The sequence below is a fragment of the Aquarana catesbeiana genome, linkage group LG03, assembly GCF_042186555.1.
Source record: "Aquarana catesbeiana isolate 2022-GZ linkage group LG03, ASM4218655v1, whole genome shotgun sequence".
NCBI classification, from domain to species: domain Eukaryota; kingdom Metazoa; phylum Chordata; class Amphibia; order Anura; family Ranidae; genus Aquarana; species Aquarana catesbeiana.
Window position 1 is genome coordinate 706,836,516 of NC_133326.1, and position 21,104 is coordinate 706,857,619.

Here is a 21,104-nt window from a genome sequence, read left to right on the forward strand (position 1 = left end):
CAGATATTTATTTACAGTCCCAGATACATTCCCCTAAGCGGCTTACCCGTTCCTGACGTGGACTCCGGTAACTCCGGTTCAGGTAGTTGCTGAGGTAGGCCTCGACCACAGCCGCGGGAAGCCTTCACATATCCCACCTTCCTCTGGACAGGTACAACAGGGATAGGTGTAGTGGAAGTAGAAATCAAAGTAATGTCCCCCGATGAGACAGCAGCAGCAGTGTCTCTCTCCGGAACATTCCCAGCAGCAACAGGCAAAGTGGTAGCCTGTTGTTCTCTCTCTCTCTGTAGTAGTAGCAGCTTCTACTGTGGCGATACCTGTTGCCCAATCCATCCGATAAGCACGGGGCGGCATGGTAGGTTGCTCTACCATGAACAAGTATTCTCCACATTGTGGACATCGGCCAAATGGACAGAGATGCACGGCCAGTCCTTCACATCGGTGGCAGATCATGCCCAGTCCCTCAATATCTCCTGAGGTATACAGAACAAACCTCCCCTGCGGCTTCAAACGAACTCCAGTATCCGTAAGCAGGGTTCCGGTCAGCACAGTATTCAACACGGTGCTCGCAGGGAACATTCCCGGTCCCACAATTGGCTGTATCGCCGGAAGAGACATGGCCACTCTCTGATCTTCTTCAGCACGATCACGAGGCCTCTCCTCTTCTCTGGCGCCAAACACACACACACGTCCCACGTGGTATCAAGTAGGGTAGCTCCTCCCACCTGTTCTGCTCACATAGCTCCCGGGTTTTCACTGGCGCCTGCCGCCTACGCACTCAGAAATAAAGTCCTGCAGTTTTAACCCCTTCTCTTCCTGCAAATTCTGACAAAGTCCAGCTCTCACCGTAAACTTCCGATGAAACACCTCTCTGGGTTGCGAGAATTGAACAGTCAACAAATCCCGGATGACACCCCCACATGTAGCAATAACTCTCGGTGGAGCTGCTGGTTTAAGCGGGCTTGATACCTTCACTCTCCTTCTCTCTGTTTCACCGGCACCGGGTCTAGGGTTTCGTTGAGTTTACCTCCGGACGATATAAGCACTAACACTTGAGTACGTTTTCAATGCTTTATTGAACAATCAACAAAGGGAGAAGCATGAAAGAGACGGAAAGAGAACTGCAGGCAAGCTCAAATACCTTCTGTAGGATCCTTTGTGAATGTCCTATAGAATATAGCTTTGTAATCGGATGCGATCCCCGTACGGGATACAATCTTTGTTCGGATAGGCCTCTCTCACTTGCCTAGCAGCCAGTACGTAGCACGAACAAAAGTCTCTGCCACAGACTTGCTTAAGATGAACTTGTATAATCCTCTGCCACAGGATGTATGAGTGTTGCAACGAACTTCAGACACAGTACTTGAACCTTTAAGCCGACCCGGCAATACTATGCTGTAAAGTAACTTTGGAATACGTCCTCCAACCGTGTCACCAGGCCCCTCTCCAGACCAGCACTCTGCGTGATCCTTCCATGACGGGTCTTCCCCTGGGATCTCCTCGGCTGTCCAGCTTCTTCCCTCTGGATAGACAGCTCAGGACCATTCCTCGGCTTCAGTGGAAGCCCCAGACAAGCTTCTGGGCCTACCCACGCGTCGGAGCGGCGCGGGCCTCCGAGACGAAGGAACATGAGGTAGCACTGTAACGCATTCCTGTCGGCCAGGAGGGCCAGCAGGTGGCTGTAAAAAAAACCCCTAAAACATGGCGTCTGTCCCATAAATACTCTCCCCCAGAATGCAACTCGGAGGACCACCTCCACCGAGTTATCTCCGGGACAGAAGAGCACCCATATGCTTCGACACGTTGCCCTTCCAACACTAGCCAATGGTGACAACGACACCTACCGACTCAGTATGGAAACACACGCAACGTCAGCCAAGCTGGAACAGAGGCAAATCTAACTTCTTTAAATGAGCAATTTACTAAATTTACCTATTAGATGGTAGATCGTAAATCTACCAGCGCTACACAGACACACACACATAGAGACAGACAGACACACACACATACAGAGACACACACACACAGACACTCACTCACACACACACACACACACACACACACATACAGACACACAGACAGACACTCACACACACATACAGACACACAGACAGACACTCACACACACACACACACACATAGACAGACAGATAACAGACAGACAGACACACACACAGAAACCTGGTGGTTGGTGACCTGACCTGTGTGTGTAGAAGTCTGGAACTGCCAGCACAGCAGCACTTCACAATTCAGATGATGATCCACATTCCACAATGATGACCACGGGGTGGGTCTGGGAGGCACACCGACAGCTTAGCAGCAGCACCCAGGCTCTGCTCCTCCCCCCACACAGCCAAAGGCGGGAAGCAGCAGAACTGTAAAGAGGCGGAGCCAATATAGATCAGACCAGTCGGTGGGTGGAATTAGGTGCCTGCCACTCCCTCCCGCTCTGCTCTCAGTGGTGCTGTGACAGTCTGTCCTGGAAGCTTCTGCTCTGTTTACTTGGCTGGACAAGTCAAGACATGTCTCTGGAGTCACTGTGGAAAGAAGTGGAGGCGGAGCAGAGAGACCAGACTAGAGGACTGTCAGCCAGACTCACCTCCCTTATCACAAGCCAAGCCTACAGTGCGCCAAGTGGTCAGAGGGAGTAACAGCAAGACGCAGCATTAAAATAACAGTGTATTAGTGCCAAGTGCATGCAGCCAGCCGCCGCCGCACCAAATTAATCGCAACAGCCTGGCACAACAATTTAAAGCTACACTGATGCTCTGGGGGGGTTCTACCCCCCTTATCTACGTCCCTGGTAGGCTTAGGAAACACCCCCTGCCACACCCCCTCAGAGAATTATATTAACCCACAAGTGCTTTTTTTAGCACTACTATTCCTTTATGTTGGCTTTTGTGATTTAGAAATTGGATGAAAGGTTTAGCACTGGGAAACACTTTTTGATAGTGTATTTTATATACATCTATATAGATCAGACCAAAATGAGGGAAAAATGAGGGGGAAAGAGGGGCGGAGGGACTTTGTTCCAAATCAGGGGCAGTGTCACAAAATCAGGGACAGTTGGGAGCTATGTTCTCAGTCTGCTGGGTAAAAGGACCTGTAATGTTATTATGGACAGAATTGGGATAAGAGGACCTGTAATGTTATTATGGACAGGATTGGGGTAAGAGGACCTGTAATGTTATTATGGACAGGATTGGGGTAAGAGGACCTGTTATTTTATTATGGACAGGATTGGGGTAAGAGGACCTCTAATGTTAATATGGACAGGATTGGGATAAGAGGACCTGTAATGTTGTTATTATGGACAGGATTGGGATAAGAGGACCTCTAATGTTATTATGGACAAGATCGGGATAAGAGGACCTGTTATTTTATTATGGACAGGATTGGAGTAAAAAGGACCTCTAATGTTGTTATGGACAAGATTGGGATAAGAAGTCCTGTTATGTTATTATGGACAGGATTCGAGCAAGAGGACCTGTAATGAAAGAAAATATAGGAACCAATAGGTTCCAAACCCATGCAAATCAATAACCAAAAAAACAAATAAACTACAATAAGGCGCTGTGTGTTGTAAAGTGTAACAACCCCTATAACGTGAAAAGAAACAAAGGAACCATGCTCTTATATCATAAATTACATATCATCATAGAGATTAAACAAATACAACTTCATTTAAATTATAACAGATTCATAAAAATTGTGAAGTCCATGTATAATTCCCACACGTGAACAATGTTCTCAGTGAGTATAGGAAAGGTTCCTCTCCACCCGCATACAGACACACAATGCACTCACCAGATTTAATTGACCCCTATTACAGGGAGTCATTTTTATAATAATATATAAATATATATACACACACACACACACATACACACATATATATATACACACACACACACACACATATACATACACACACATACATACATATACACTGTAGATAACGTATTCAAAGCTCCAGTTTTGCCATATAGGGAGGGAAAGGAAAGGACACTCTCATGGTGCAGTATCTCAAATCATTTATTTAAAAAAGAAGGTAGTATTGCACTTCAACGAAGACAAGGATCAGCATGTATTGTATAGGAATCGCCAATTTGCGCTCCACCTGCATTACAGCTGACCAGAAATTACATATGTCAAACACCATCCAATGCCATTTTATCAGCCTACGTCTGTCATCTTCAGGGGTTGCCTCTCCCTCTCTATATGGCAACACTGGAGCTTTGAATACGTTCTCTACATACAGTAATGCTCAAAAGTTTGCATACCCTGGCAGATATTGTGAATTTTGGCATTAATATTGAAAATACACTGATCATGCCAAAAAAACTGTCTTTTATTTAAGGATAGCAATCACATGAAGTCATTTATTATCACATAGTTTTTTGGAACCTTTTAAAAATCATAATAACAGAAATCACCCAAATGGCCCTGATCAAAAGTTTACATACCCTGGAATGTTTGGCCTTGGTACAGACACAGAAGGTGGCATACACAGGTTAAAATGGCAATTAAAGGTTAATTTCCCTAATTTGTGGCTTTTTAAATCACAATTAGTGTCTGCATATAAATAGTCAATGAGTCTGTTAGCCCTCACATGGATGCCAAAATTTCACAATTTTTTCCAGGGTATGCAAACTTTTGAGCACAACTGTATATACTGAATGGATGACAGCAGCAGTTTGGATTCATTCCTGTGACCTCATGTATAACATCTTGGATTTTCCCATATGAGCAATTTGACTCCCTGTAATAGGGGTCAATTAAGTCTGGTGAGTGCATTGTGTGTCTGCATGCGGATGGAGAGGAACACTTCCTGTACTCACTGAGGACGTTATTAACATGTGGGATTTATACATGGACTTCACAATTTTTATGTATCTGTTATAATTTAAATGAAGAATTATTTGTTTATTCAGTATGGTGATATGTAATTTATGATACAAGAGCGCGGTTCCTTTGTTTCTTTTTAAGAGGACCTGTAATGTTGTTATGGACAGGATTGGGGTAAAAAGACCTGTAATGTTATTATGGACAGGATTGGGGTAAGAGGACCTGTAATGTTATTATGGACAGGATTGGGGTAAAAAGACCTGTAATGTTATTATGGACAGGATTGGGGTAAGAGGACCTGTAATGTTATTATGGACATAATTGGGGTAAGGGGATTCTATTCTGATCAATCAATTTACCCCTCATTGTTCTCTAAATATTTCTAATAACATAAAATAACAGGGATAGAAAAATGATAATTAAATTAAAAAAAGTATAAGGAATTTCCCTGTGGGGTTTTGTATTGCAGCAAAAAATTCAAAATGAATTATAAAAAAGTATATTTTATTACAAAAAAGTATTCTACAAAATAGCACATGTCAGTGAAAGCATGAGGTTTAAAATACAAACTGGAAGACATACATAGCATACATTGGGTACAGTGTTAAATCCATACAGTATTACATCAATACAATGAACCTTCAAAAATAACACAGTATCTGTAGAACATCATGTAAAGAGACCCCCCCAACGCGTTTTGACCACATGTAGTATAGGTCTTCTTCAGGGGAAAAAGATACAGACTTCTAAAAAATATATATAGTATTTGAAGAAATATATTAAAAACAAGCCTGTCAATTTTTTTTGCTGCAATACAAAACCGCACAGGGAAATTCCTTATACTTTTTTCTATATCTTTATCGGGGCATGCAGCTAACCATTTGCTCACCTAGAGTATCATCTCTCTTTTTTTAAAAAACATTTAAAAAATGTGTAACAAAAACTGAAATGTAGGCTCAGATTTTATGATTATCTAACACTTTACTCCCATACTTTTGCAGATGGTGAATCTACATTTGTCATCTACGGTAAGATACTTATCATACAATGCAATTTAATTTTAAAAACATTACTATCTTGACTTCAAATATGTCCACCCGTTTTGTTTGTTTTTTTTTTCTTTGCTCACATTTTCAACTGTCCCCTATTAATAGACAGAATTAAGATGCATTTTTCAAAGTTAACAAAAGTATCAAAGATAATGAAACCAAATAGATAGCTAGATTATAACTAGAGAGATAGACAGACAGACAGACAGACAATATATAGAAATACAATGAAAGAGAGAGATATGGGCACTACCCATCAACCCGAAGAAAACAAAAATTACAGTGTTCCAAAAGAAGAATACTAAATGAGTTCTTTCTTTACATTAACTACTTCCCACCCGCCCATAGTACCCGTACCATGATGTACCAGTACTGCACTGGCACACCTACTGGGGTAAAATAAAAACGTGTGAAATTAAACATCCTGATCACCCCCCAGAGAAGTACAGTGACACTGTGGTGACACTGAACTACTCTGATGACAGGATGTAAAATAAATTTTTTTTTAAGAAAACGGAATAAAAAATATTTTATTTTAAACATACTGTCACCAGTCAGTATCCCTGATCACATCCACACCAGTCATATGATGACGCTGTACTGCACTGGTGACAGTATGTAAAAAAAAAAAGAGGAAAAAAATTATTTAATTTCTTTGCTTTCCAAAAAATTATGAAAAATTACAACTTCAAAAAAACTTGTCAGGCCTCTTACTAAATGCCCCAGACTGTTTACTTTGCAAAAAATTCATTTGGGAGATATTTGTACCGTCCTGGCATTTTAAGGGCCTTAAGAAATTAGATCCATCAGTATATCAGGATTGATCAATTTCAGATATATACCATACAGTAGTTTGTAGATACTATAACTTTCACACAAACCAATTATACACTTATTGGGATTTTGTTTTTACCAAAGACACCAAAGACATGTAGCAGAATACCTTTTGGTATAAATGTATGAGGAAATTTGGTTTTATTGGATAAGTTTCATAACAGAAAGTAGAAAATATTGATTTTCTTTTCAAAATCTTCAGTCTTTTTTCGTTTATATATTAAAAAATAAAAAAAAACCCAGTGGAAATGAAATAACACCAAAAGAAAGCTCAATTTGTATGAAAAAATCATATCAATTTAATTTGGGCACAACGTTGCATGACCGCACAATTGCCAGTTAAATTAGGGCAGTGCTGAATAGAAAAAAATGGCCTGGGGTCTCACCAAGAGCCTCAGGCCCGTACTTTCGATCGGGACCCGGATCTCCTGGTTCCAGGTCACCTGATCGCTGTAATAGCCTCTGATTGGCTACCACAGGGATCAGTCACTGTGAAGCCCACCCCTGTGTTTTTTTCTTTCTTTACATTGAATGGAATCGTATCACTCTCTTTCCTTGAAGAAAGGGTACTGTCATACCCTCCACACTCCTCTCCCATACATACTGCCCACTGTCATACCCTACACACTCCTCTCCCATACATACTGCCCACTGTCATACCCTCCACACTCCTCTCCTGTACATACTGCCCACTGTCATACCCTTCACACTGAACTCCTGTACATACTGTCCACTGTCATACCCTTCACACTCCTCTCCTGTACATACTGCCCACTGTCACAGCCTCCACACTTCTCTCCTGTACATACTGTCCACTGTCATACCCTCCACACTCCTCTCCTGTACATACTGCCCACTGTCATACCCTTCACACTGAACTCCTGTACATACTGTCCACTGTCATACCCTTCACACTCCTCTCCTGTACATACTGCCCACTGTCACAGCCTCCACACTTCTCTCCTGTACATACTGTCCACTGTCATACCCTCCACACTCCTCTCCTGTACATACTGCCCACTGTCATACCCTCCACACTCCTCTCCTGTACATACTGCCCACTGTCATACCCTCCACACTCCTCTCCCATACATACTGCCCACTGTCATACCCTTCACACTCCTCTCCTGTACATACTGCCCACTGTCACAGCCTCCACACTTCTCTCCTGTACATACTGCCCACTGTCATACCCTCCACACTCCTCTCCTGTACATACTGCCCACTGTCATACCCTCCACACTCCTCTCCCATACATACTGCCCACTGTCATACCCTCCACACTCCTCTCCCTTACATACTGCCCACTGTCACACCCTCCACACTCCTCTCCTGTACATACTGCCCACTGTCATACCCTCCACACTCCTCTCCTGTACATACTGCCCACTGTCATACCCTCCACACTCCTCTCCTGTACATACTGCCCACTGTCATACCCTGCACACTCCTCTCCTGTACATACTGACCACTGTCATACCCTCCATACTCCTCTCCTGTACATTCTGCCCACTGTCATACCCTTTACACTCCTCTCCTGTACATACTTCCCACTGTCATACCCTCCACACTCCTCTCCTGTACATACTGCTCACTGTCATACCCTTCACACTCCTCTCCTGTACATACTGCCCACTGTCATACCCTCCACACTCCTCTCCTGTACATACTGACCACTGTCATCTCCCCCACACTCCTCTCCTGTACATACTGCCCACTGTCATACCCTCCACACTCCTCTCCTGTACATACTGCCAACTGTCTTTCTCTCCACACTCCTCTCCTGTACATACTGCCCACTGGCTTACCCTCCACACTCCTCTCCTGTACATACTGCCCACTGGCTTACCCTCCACACTCATCTCCTGTACATACTGCCCACTGGCTTACCCTCCACACTCCTCTCCTGTACATACTGCCCATTGGCATACCCTCCACACTCCTCTCCCATACATAGTGCCCAATGTCAACCCTCCATACTCCTCTCCTGTACATACTGCCCAATGTTATATCCTCCACATTCCTTTCCCTCACCTGCACATGCTTCCCACTTTTATACCTTTCATACTCCTCCCTTATGCCTCTTACCCACAAAAACAGTTCTTAACAATGATATTGAATATCATCAATGTTACCAGCTCTAGAATGGGCACACTTTTGTTAGTTCAACTAAAGGAAATCTTCTCAGTCCTCATATTTGTTCTGCCCATTATTAGTACTCATTTAATTTTGTGATTACTACTGTGATGGATAGAGGAACATAGGGTATGTCAGCTACTCTATATATACCACTGGAAAAAAAAAGGGCCCTGAAAATATTTTTGAAATGTTGGCAACTATACACTTGGGAATTGCCCAAGGCCCACGGGGTCAGTAGGGTGGGGGGAGTAACTGGGAGTGATATCTTTTGGAGTAGGGTCTGTCTTCTGCAGGTTGGGAAATGATCACCTGTGATATAAAGTTGAAAGGAGGTGCTAACATGGGAAGTGGCTGGGGAGTGACCTGGTTGGTGGTGAGTGTGAAATGGATGATGTACTTCAAGTTTCTTTCACATTTGCGGTAATGCTTACTGCCCTCTGAAAAGTGATCTGTGGTGGATTGCTTTTCAATGAGTGGTATAGCAGTAGCTGACAGGCGTTCATGAGGTGCTACTGCCACCTCCTTGTTTTGTTTTACGTTGGTGAATGGTATTTTTACATTGTTGGACTATGCTGCTACTGCGAGTGAATTTGGCTTGCAGTTGCAGAGTGGCCCCATTGAAATCAATAGGCGAGTTTGATAGGCGGTGCTGCCTGTCATACTCTGCAGGCTGAGTTAAAGATGCTGCAGCTAAAGAAATTACAAAAAAAAGTTGCAGCTGTGAAGTAAGGCATCAAAGCTCCAGCATTCATATAGCCCTGTCCAAATGTATTTTGAAGATTCGGGTCAGGAACATGCGGTGAGGTGAGTGGCTGGTAAGGTACAATTCATTATAGCCGGCGCTAGCGATAGTAGTTTTACAATAGTTAGTAGTGATAGTAGCGATAGTAGTTTTACATGACTTTTTTTCCTTTAGAAATGTCATTTTGCTGTCAGACTGTTCTAAACACGGGAAACATGCGCCCCTTTACAGGCATACTATAGATACGAAATTTAAAGGAATATTACATTTTTATTGTCTCACTTTAAGCATTAATAAAATCACTGCTCCCGAAAAAAACTTCCGTTTTAAAAACTTTTTTTTGCATTGATCCATGTCCCCTGGGGCAGGACCCAGGTCCCTAAACACTTTTTATGACAATAACTTGCATATAACCCTTTAAAATGAGCACTTTTGATTATTCATGTTCGTGTCACATAGACTTTAATGGTGTTCAAGTGTTTGAACAAATTTTTTTCCTGTTCGCATGTTCTGGATGCGAACCGAACCGAGGGGTGTTCAGCTCATCCCTAGTGGAGGGTATGACAGTGAGCAGTATGTACAGGACAGGAGTGTGGAGGGTATGACAGTGGGCAGTATGTACAGGAGAGGAGTGTGGAGGGTATGACAGTGAGCAGTATGTACAAGAGAGGAGTGTAGAGGATATGACAGTGGGCAGTATGTACAGGAGAGGAGTGTGGTGGATATGACAGTGGGCAGTATGTACAGGAAAGGAGTGGGGAGGATATGACAGCGAGCAGTATGTACAGGAGAGGAGTGTGGAGGATATGACAGTGGGCAGTATGTACATGAGAGGAGTGTGGAGGATATGACAGTGAGCAGTATGTACAGGAGAAGAGTGTGGAGGATATGACAGTGAGCAGTATGTACAGGAGAGGAGTGTGGTGGATATGACAGTGGGTAGTATGTACAGGAGAAGAGTGTGGAGGATATGACAGTGAGCAGTATGTACAGAAGAGGAATGTGGAGGATATGACAGTGAGCAGTATGTACAGGAGAAGAGTGTGGGGGATATGACAGTGGGCAGTATGTACAGGAGAGGAATGCGGAGGGTATGACATGGACAATATGTAAAGGAGAGGAGTGTGGAGGATATGACAGTGGGCAGTATGTACAGGAGAGGAGTGTGGAGGATATGACAGTGAGCAGTATGTACAGGAGAGGAGTGTGGAGCGGATGACAGTGGGCTGTATGTACAAGAGAGGACTGTGGAGGGTATGACAATGAGCAGTATGTACAGGAGAAGAGTGTGGAGGGGATGACTGTGGGCAGTATGTACAGGAGAGGAGTGTGGAGGGGATGACAGTGGGCAGTATGTACAGGAGAGGAGTGTGGAGGGGATGACAGTGGGCAGTATGTACAGGAGAGGAGTGTGGAGGGGATGACAGTGGGCAGTATGTACAGGAGAGGAGTGTGGAGGGTATGACAGTGAGCAGTATGTACAGGAGAGGAGTGTGAAGGGTATGACAGTGAGCAGTATGTACAGGAGAGGAGTGGGGAGGGTAAGATAGTGGGCAGTATGTACAGGAGAGGAGTGTGGAGGGTATGACAGTGGGCAGTATGTACAAGAGAGGAGTGGGGAGGGTAAGACAGTGGGCCATATGTACAGGAGAGGAGTGTAGGGGTATGACAGTGAGCAGTATGTACAGGAGAGGAGTGTGGAGGATATGACAGTGAGCAGTATGTACAGGAGAGAAGTGTGGAGGGGATGACAGTTGGTGGTATGTATAGAAGAAGAGTGTTGAGGGTATGACAACGGGCAGTATGTACAGGAGAGGAGTGTTGAGGGTATGACAGCGGGAAGTATGTACAGGAGAGGAGTGTGGAGGGTATGACAGCAGGCAGTATGTACAGGAGAGGAGTGTGGAGGATATGACAGTGAGCAGTATGTACAGGAGCGGAGTCTGGTGGATATGACAGTGGGCACTATGTACAGGTGAGGAAGATGAAGGAATCTGGGAAGGAAAAAATGTAAATATTTGTGAAAGGATGTTTAGGGGCTGCGTAGTGGCCATACATGGATTGAAATTAAGCCAATTAAGCAAAACCCAGCCATAGTCGATCTATGTATGGGCTAGCTGGTCTTACACAAGTCAATCTATTAAATCGACTTGAGTACAATCAGCCTGTCAGGTTTTTCCCAAAACAATTAGTGTTGCCAGCTATAGTTAGCAACACCGATGATTGTATTGTGTGGGTTGGGAAGGCTCCCCACTGGCAGATCACAAGAACATTGCGGGAGTGATTCCCCATCCACAGGTCAGCAGGTGAGAGGGTGTGAGGGGACAGGCTGGGAAGAGAGGTCTGTCAGCAGGGGGGTGTGAGGTGGTCATGGAGGGATATCAATCAGTGGGTGAGGGGAGTAACTGGGAGTGATATCTTTTGGAGTAGAGTCTGTCATCTGCAGGTTGGGAAATGATCACCTGTAATATAAGTTGAAGGGAGGTGGCTAACATGGGAACTGGCTGGGGAGTGACCTGGTTGGTGGGGAGTGTGAAATGGATGATGTGTTTCAAGTTTCTTTCACATTTGCGGTAATGCTTGCTGCCCTCTGAAAAGTGATCTGTGGTTGACTGCTTTTCAACGAGTGGTATAGCAGCACCTGACAGGAGTTCATGAGGTGCTACTGCTGCCTCCTTGTTTTGTTTTACTGAATGGTAGTTTTACATTGTTGGACTATGCTGCTACTGCAAGTGAGTCTGGCTTACAGTTGCGGAGTGGCCCCATTGAAATCAATAGGCGAGTTTGATAGGCGGTGCTGCCTGTCAAACTCTGCAGGCTGAGTTAAAGATGCTGCAGCTAAAGAAATTACAAAAAAAAAAAGTTGTAGCTGTGAAGTAAGGCATCAAAGCTCCGGCATTCGTACAGCCCTGTCCAAATGTATTTTTAAGATTTGGGTCGGGGACGTCCGGTGAGTGTCTGGTGAGGCACTGGCTAATATCAGAGCCAGATACACACAGGTTACATACGCCGCGATCGTTAGAGCAAGAGCAATAATTCTAGCACTAGACCTCCTCTGTAACTCTAAACATGTAACCTGTAAAAAATTTTAAAGCGTCGCCTATGGACATTTTTAAGTACTGAAGTTTGGCTCCATTCCACAAGTGTGCGCAATTGTAAAGCGTGACATGTTAGGTATCTATTTACTTGGCGTAACATCTTTCACATTATACAAAAAAATTGGTCTAACTTTACTGTTTTTGTTTTTTTTTTATTCATAAAACAGTTTCTTTTCAAAAAAACACTTTTGAAAAATTGCTGTGCAAATACCGTGTAACATAAAAAGTTGCAATAACCACCATTGTATTCCCCAGGGTGTCTGCTAAAACAATATATATAATTTTTGGGGGTTCTGAGTAATTTTCTAGCAAGAAAATGATGATTTTTACATGTAGGAGAAAAGTGTCAGAATTGGCCTTGGTGGCAAGGGGTTAATTACCATAAGTAATCAATATACAAATAATTATTATATATTGTTTTTAAGGTCATTTACTGTATTTTCAAAAACTGAGCATTTTTATTTTTTAGACACATGCTTCCTTCTATGACACTGCAGTGAGAGGCGTGCCTCCACTGCAACATTTTTATTGGACAACTTGGGCCAATGGTACTTTACTATTGGTCCAAGCTGTCCATTGAGCTCAGTGCCTCTGACAATGCTATGCAAAGGGTGCATGGTTCAGGAGTGTGCTAGGTACAAAGTGCAGAGTTCAGGAGTGTCCTAAATACAACGTTCAGGGTTCAAGAGTGCTCTATGTGCATAATGACATTTTCAGGAGTACTCTACATACAGAGAGCAGGGTTTAAGAGTGCATTATGTAAAGAGAGCCGATTTCAGGAGTGTACTACATAAAGAATGCAATTTTTAGAAGTTTGCAACATATAGAGTGTAGTATTCAGGAGAGTGCTATGTACAGAGCGCAGAGTTCAGGAGTACACTACCCAAAAAGTGCAGGGTTCTGGAGTTTTCTACATACAGATTTCAGGTTTCAGGAGTGTGCTATGGATGTATAGTGTGCACAGTTAATGTCAGGATCTTGGTAGGAGACCGAGTTGCTGAGAGGGCTCCCCTTGCGGCTGAGTGCAGCACAACCCTGAAGATGACACAGGGATGCGGTGCTCACAGAAGCACGGGTTGCCTGGAAGTAGGAGCCGGTGTTGGAGGCTTGATAGAACAAAGTCACTGGAGGCAACGTGCTTAAGGTCCAAGGAAGGGGACCAATGGAAGTCCAATAGGAAATTAGAAGCCAGGCCAGGGGGTCAAACACAGTAAAGCAGTCCGAGAATCTAAACAACAAGTCCAGGTACAGGAGACAGAGGAATGCAGAGTCCTTTAGCCAGGGGCGGACTGACCATTCGGTCGATCGGACGCCGACCGAGGGCCCGCAGCCAGTAGGGGGCCCGGGAGACATGCTTGTCGGATCTAGGGGTATGCTGCTGGGCGTGCTGCGGTGGAGCCGTTCTGCCGACTGCCGCGGGGGGGTGCGGGGGGATGAGGCGGGCATCTCCTCTTTCAGTTTGGGATGCAGTGAGGGGAGTGGGAGGCGGCGATCAGCAGCTCTATGGTGCTCGCAGCATCTCCCGGGGACTTGTATTTCTCCTCCAGATTGTAGAGTGGAAAGGGGAGGGGCCTCTGACCCGGGCAGCTACAAGTTTCACTCTCTGCTTGTACGCTGTTGCCGACTGCTGCCCGGGTCAGAGGCCCCTCCCCTATCCACTGTACAGAATCAGAAGGAGGACTACAAGCCCCAGTGAGATTCACAGGCACCATAGAACTGCCGATCGCCACCTCCCACCTCCCCCTTGGGTTGGAGGTGCACAGCCAGGTACAGGGGAACCTCTGGGGGGGTTAAGTCTGGGGACCCTGATGTATGGGGGGTTCTCTGGGGACCCTGATGTATGGGGGGGGCTCTCTGGGGACCCTGATGTATGGGGGGGCTCTCTGGGGACCCTGATGTATGGGGGGGCTCTCTAGGGACCCTGATGTATGGGGGGCTCTCTGGGGACCCTGATGTATGGGGGGGCTCTCTGGGGACCCTGATGTATGGGGGGGCTCTCTGGGGACCCTGATGTATGGGGGGAGGCTCTCTGGGGACCCTGATGTAAGGAGGAGGCTCTCTGGGGACCCTAATGTAAGGACGAGGCTCTCTGGGGACCCTAATGTAAGGACGAGGCTCTCTGGGGACCCTGATGTATGGGGGGGCTCTCTGGGGACCCTGATGTATGGGGGGGGCTCTCTGGGGACCCTGATGTATGGGGGGCTCTCTGGGGACCCTGATGTATGGGGGGCTCTCTAGGGACCCTGATGTATGGGGGGCTCTCTGGGGACCCTGATGTATGGGGGGGGCTCTCTGGGGACCCTGATGTATGGGGGGGGCTCTCTGGGGACCCTGATGTATGGGGGGGCTCTCTGGGGACCCTGATGTATGGGGGGAGGCTCTCTGGGGACCCTGATGTAAGTAGGAGGCTCTCTGGGGACCCTAATGTAAGGACGAGGCTCTCTGGGGACCGTGATGTATGGGGGAAGGCTCTCTGGGGACCCTGATGTATGGGGGGAGGCTCTCTGGGGACCCTGATGTATGGGGGGCTCTCTGGGGACCCTGATGTAAGGACGAGGCTCTCTGGGGACCCTAATGTAAGGAGGAGGCTCTCTGGGGACCCTGATGTTTGGGGGGGGCTCTCTGGAGACCCTGATGTATGGGGGGGCTCTCTGGGGACCCTGATGTATGGGGGGGCTCTCTGGGGACCCTGATGTATGGGGGGGCTCTCTGGGGACCCTGATGTATGGGGGGGCTCTCTGGGGACCCAGATCTTTGGGGGGCTTTCTGGGGACCGAGATCTATGGGGGGCTCTCTGGGACCCTGATGTATAGGGGGCTCTCTGGGGAGTTGACCCTGATGTATGTGGGGCTCTCTGGAGACCTTGATGTATGGGGGGGCTCTCTGGAGACCTTGATGTATGGGGGGGCTCTCTGGGGACCTTGATGTATGGGGGGGCTCTCTGGGGACCTTGATATATGGGGGGCTCTCTGGGGACCTTGATGTATGGGGGGGCTCTCTGGGGACCCTGATGTAAGAGGGGTTTCACTGGGGACCCTGATGTAAGGAGGGGGCTCTCTGGGGACCTTGATGTAAGGAGGGGGCTCTCTGGGGACCTTGATGTAAGGAGGGGGCTCTCTGGGGACCCTGATGTAAGGAGGGGGCTCTCTGGGGACCCTGATGTAAGGAGGGGACTCTCTGGGAACCCTGATGTAAGGAGGAGGCTCTCTGGGGACCCTGATGTAAGGAGGAGGCTCTCTGGGGACCCTGATGTTTGGGGGGGCTCTCTGGAGACCCTGATGTATGGGGGGGCTCTCTGGGGACCCTGATGTATGGGGGGGGCTCTCTGGGGACCCAGATCTATTGGGGGCTCTCTGGGGACCCAGATCTATGGGGGGCTCTCTGGGGACCCAGATCTACGGGGGGCTCTCTGGGACCCTGATGCATGGGGGGGGCTCTCTGGGGAGTGGACCCTGATGTATGTGGGGCTCTCTGGAGACCTTGATGTATGGGGGGGCTCTCTGGGGACCTTGATGTAAGGGGGGCTCTCTGAAGACCTTAATGTAAGGGGGGCTCTCTGAAGACCTTGATGTAAGGGGGGCTCTCTGGGGACCCTGATGTATGGGGGGTTTCTCTGGGGACCCTGATGTAAGGAGGGGGCTCTCTGGGGACCTTGATGTAAGGAGGGGGCTCTCTGGGGACCCTGATGTAAGGAGGGGGCTCTCTGGGGACCCTGATGTAAGGAAGAGGCTCTCTGGGGACCCTGATGTAAGGAGGAGGCTCTCTGGGGACCCTGATGTAAGGGGGGGCTCTCTGGGGACCCTGATGTAAGGAGGAGGCTCTCTGGGGACCCTGATGTAAGGGGAGGTTCTCTGGGGACCCTGATGTAAGGGGAGGCTCTCTGGGGACCCTGATGTAAGGGGAGGCTCTCTGGGGACCCTGATGTAAGGGGAGGCTCTCTGGGGACCCTGATGTAAGGAGGAGGCTCTCTGGGGACCCTGATGTAAGGAGGAGGCTCTCTGGGGACCCTGATGTAAGGGGAGGTTCTCTGGGGACCCTGATGTAAGGGGAGGCTCTCTGGGGACCCTGATGTAAGGGGAGGTTCTCTGGGGACCCTGATGTAAGGGGAGGTTCTCTGGGGACCCTGATGTAAGGGGAGGTTCTCTGGGGACCCTGATGTATGGGGGGAGGCTCTCTGGGGACCCTGATGTAAGGGGAGGCTCTCTGGGGACTTGTTTACATAGGCAGATCACAGTTCTGCCTCTGTTGGAAACGATCGTCGGGGCCTGGCGGACATGGGGTCCTCCAGACCCGCTGGTTAGCTCTCGGTGTGTCCAATCACAGCGGCAGCAGGTCAAACAGCATGCAGACCCGCAAGTGCAGAATCAAGTACCTGTACATGATTCTGCTCACAGGAGACGCAGCCCTGCAGTAAATGTATGTGGTTAAAGTGAGTTTATTTTTCTTTCATCTTTAAACATTTATTTTGAACATGAAGTAGAGAAATTCTGTGACCAATGCATGTAATGTAGCAGTGCAATATATACGTGGGGCTTTGTGAGGGTGTGGCTTGTGTGTGGGTGGGTGGGGACTAAGGGGGCCCCATGAGCCCCTATTGCCCGGGGGCCCCATGAGTTGTCAGTCCGCCCCTGCCTTTAGCTAAGCCGGGGTCAGATGCAGGAAGCAGGCAGGAAGAGTCAAAAGCAAGCCGGTGGGTAGAGCCAGGAGGTCCAGAGGAGTAGATAACAAGCCAGGTCGGTACACAGGAGGTCAGGAAAACAGGAATCACAATCACAGGAACACAGGAAGAGCTGATGATAATCCAGCGATGTGGCACTGTCAGTGGAACGTTTAAATAAACAAGGCGCCAGTATCACGTCGTGCGCGCACCATTCCGTTCGTGCGTTCGTACCATTGCAACGTTGTTATGCATGCGCATTCGTCCGAACGTGGCGCCAGGCATCCGCCTAGTAGAAACATTGCACATCCGTGTGTGTTGATGCGCGTTAGAACGACCTTGCCTGTGCTGGTTTGCTAACCTAGCGGGACTATGCGTAGGGATGCTCCTATTTCCCTGACAGTTAAGGAGCATTAAGGAGTGTGCTACATAGAGTGTGCACATTAAAGAGAGCACTATGTATAGAAGTAAGGAGTGTAGGACATACAGAGTGCAGGGTTCAAGAGTGTGCCATGTACAGAATACAGAATTTAGAGATTCGCCATGTACAGTGTGCAGTGTTCAGAAGTGTGCTACCTACACAGTGCAGGGTTCAGGAGAGTGCTATCTATAGAGTGAAGCATTCAGGAATGTGCTATGTATATAGTTCAGGGTTCAGGAGTGTGCTATGTACAGAGTGCAGGGTTCAGGAGTGCGTTATGTACAGAGTGCAGTGTTCAGGAGAGTGCTATGTACAGAGTGCAGTGTCCAGGAGAGTGCTATGTACAGAGTGCAGAGGTCAGGAATGTGCTGTGTACAGCGTCCAGTGTTCTGGAGTTTGCCACATACAGAGTGCAATGTTCTGGAGTTTGCCACATACAGAGTGCGGGGTTCTAGAATTTGCCACATAGAAAGTGCAGGGTTCTAGAGTTTGCCACATAGAGAGTGCAGGGTTCTGGAGTTTGCCACATAGAGAGTGCAGGGTTCTGGAGTTTGCCACATAGAGAGTGTAGGGTTCTGGAGTTTGCCACATAGAGAGTGCAGGGTTCTGGAGTTTGCCACATAGAGAGTGCAGGGTTCTGGAGTTTGCCATGTACAAAGTGCAGGGTTCTGGAGTTTGCCTTGTAGAGAGTGCAGGGTTCTGGAGTGAACTACAATACATACCGAATGCAAAGTTAAGGAGTGTGCTACATATGGAGTGCAGAGTTCAGTATTTCCTTTAAAGGAAACATAACACCAAATTCTTACATTTCTATTGCTTTTGTATAAAAAATATTAATGTATAAACTTAAAGAGGAAGTAAACCCTGATGGGTTTACTTTCTCTTTGTTTCCCTGCAAAGGTAAAGCATAATGGGCTACTATGCATCACATAGTAGCCCATTATGTGTCACTTACCTGACACAGGAGCCTGCGATGTCACCGCTGTCCCCTCTGCTATGGAGCGTCCATCTTCTTCCGGGTATCATGGCTCCGGCGCTGTGATTGACCGGAGCCATGATGACGTCACTCCCGCGCATGCGCACGGGAGCCGCCACTAACGGCATATCGCCGTTAGCAGCGGCATGCTCAGTGCGCCTGTGCGCCGCTGTCTACGACGCATGCGCCGTAGACAGCGGTGCCTGTCTTTTTGCAAATATCTCCTAAACCGTGTAGGTTTACGAGATATTTCTTGGACCTACAGGTAAGCCTTAATCTAGGCTTACATGTAGGTCAACGTGGTCTGTAAGGGTTTACAACCACTTTAACAAGCTTGCTATTTTTTAAAGTAGGGATGAGCCGAACACCCCCCTGTTCGGTTCGCACCAGAACATGCGAACAGGAAAAAAGTTCGTTCGAACATGCGAACACCGTTAAAGTCTATGGGACACGAACATGAATAATCAAAAGTGCTAATTTTCAAGGCTTATATGCAAGTTATTGTCATAAAAACTGTTTGGGGACCTGGGTCCTGCCCCAGGGGACATGGATCAATGCAAAAAAAAGTTTTAAAAACGGCCGTTTTTTCAGGAGCAGTGATTTTAATAATGCTTAAAGTCAAACAATAAAAGTGTAATATCCCTTTAAATTTCGTACCTGGGGGGTGTCTATAGTATGCCTGTAAAGGGGCGCATGTTTCCTTTGTTTAGAACAGTCTGACAGCAAAATGACATTTTGAAGGAAAAAACTCATTTAAAACTATCCGCGGCTATTGCATTGCCGACAATACACATAGAAGTTCATTGATAAAAACGGCATGGGAATTCCCCAAAGGGGAACCCCGAACCAAAATTTAAAAAAAAAAATGACGTGGGAGTCCTCCTAAATTCCATACCAGGCCCTTCAGGTCTGGTATGGATATTAAGGGGAACCCCGGCCAAAATTTAAAAAAAAAATGACGTGGGGTTCCCCCTAAATTCCATACCAGACCCTTCAGGTCTGGTATGGATTTTAAGGGGAACCCCGCGCCAAAAAAAAAAAAAAAAACGGCGTGGGGTCCCCCCAAAAATCCATACCAGACCCTTATCCGAGCACGCAACCTGGCAGGCCGCAGGAAAAGAGGGGGGGACGAGAGTGCGGCCCCCCCTCCCTCCTGAACCGTACCAGGCCACATGCCCTCAACATTGGGAGGGTGCTTTGGGGTAGCCCCCCAAAACACCTTGTCCCCATGTTGATGAGGACAAGGGCCTCATCCCCACAACCCTGGCCGGTGGTTGTGGGGGTCTGCGGGCGGGGGGCTTATCGGAATCTGGAAGCCCCCTTTAACAAGGTGACCCCCAGATCCCGGCCCCCCCCCTGTGTGAAATGGTAAGGGGGTACATAAGTACCCCTACCATTTCACGAAAAAAGTGTCAAAAATGTTAAAAATGACAAGAGACAGTTTTTGACAATTCCTTTATTTAAATGCTTCTTCTTTCTTCTATCTTCCTTCATCTTCTGGTTCTTCTGGCTCTTCTGGTTCTTCTGGTTCTTCCTCCGGCGTTCTCGTCCAGCATCTCCTCCGCGGCGTCTTCTGTCTTCTTGTCCTCGGGCCGCTCCGCACCCATGGCATGGGGGGGAGGCTCCCGCTCTTCTCTTCTTCTCTTCTTCTTTTCTTCTTTTCTTCTTTTCTTCTCTTCTTCTCTTCTTCTTCATTTTCTTCTCCGGGCCGCTCCGCAATCCATGCTGGCATGGAGGGAGGCTCCCGCTGTGTGACGGCGCTCCTCGTCTGACAGTTCTTAAATAACGGGGGGCGGGGCCACCCGGTGACCCCGCCCCCCTCTGACGCATGGTGACTTGACGGGACTTCCCTGTGACGTCACGGGGAATGCCACAGGGAAGTCCCGTCAAGTCACCGTGCATCAGAGGGGGGCGGGGTCACCGGGTGGCCCCGCCCCCCGTTATTTAAGAACTGTCAGACGAGGAGCGCCGTCACACAGCGGGAGCCTCCCTCCATGCCAGCATGGATTGCGGAGCGGCCCGGAGAAGAAAATGAAGAAGAAGAGAAGAAGAGAAGAAGAGAAGAAAAGAAGAAAAGAAGAAGAGAAGAGCGGGAGCCTCCCCCCCATGCCATGGGTGCAGAGCGGCCCGAGGAGAAGAAGACAGAAGACGCCGCGGAGGAGATGCTGGACGAGAACGCCGGAGGAAGAACCAGAAGAGCCAGAAGAGCCAGAAGAACCAGAAGATGAAGGAAGATAGAAGAAAGAAGAAGCATTTAAATAAAGGAATTGTCAAAAACTGTCTCTTGTCATTTTTAACATTTTTGACACTTTTTTCGTGAAATGGTAGGGGTACTTATGT

The 21,104-nt window shown here is 47.4% G+C and overlaps 1 protein-coding gene across 1 annotated transcript in view; it reads left to right on the forward strand.

The window, feature by feature from the left end:
* LOC141133617 (proteinase-activated receptor 1-like) overlaps positions 1–21,104 on the forward strand; it is a 73,726-nt gene that overhangs the window by 47,558 nt on the left and 5,064 nt on the right. The window contains exon 2 of the mRNA XM_073623094.1: positions 5,850–5,876. Within this exon, the coding sequence (XP_073479195.1) occupies positions 5,850–5,876 (27 nt within the window). The remainder of the gene's footprint in view (positions 1–5,849; positions 5,877–21,104) is intronic.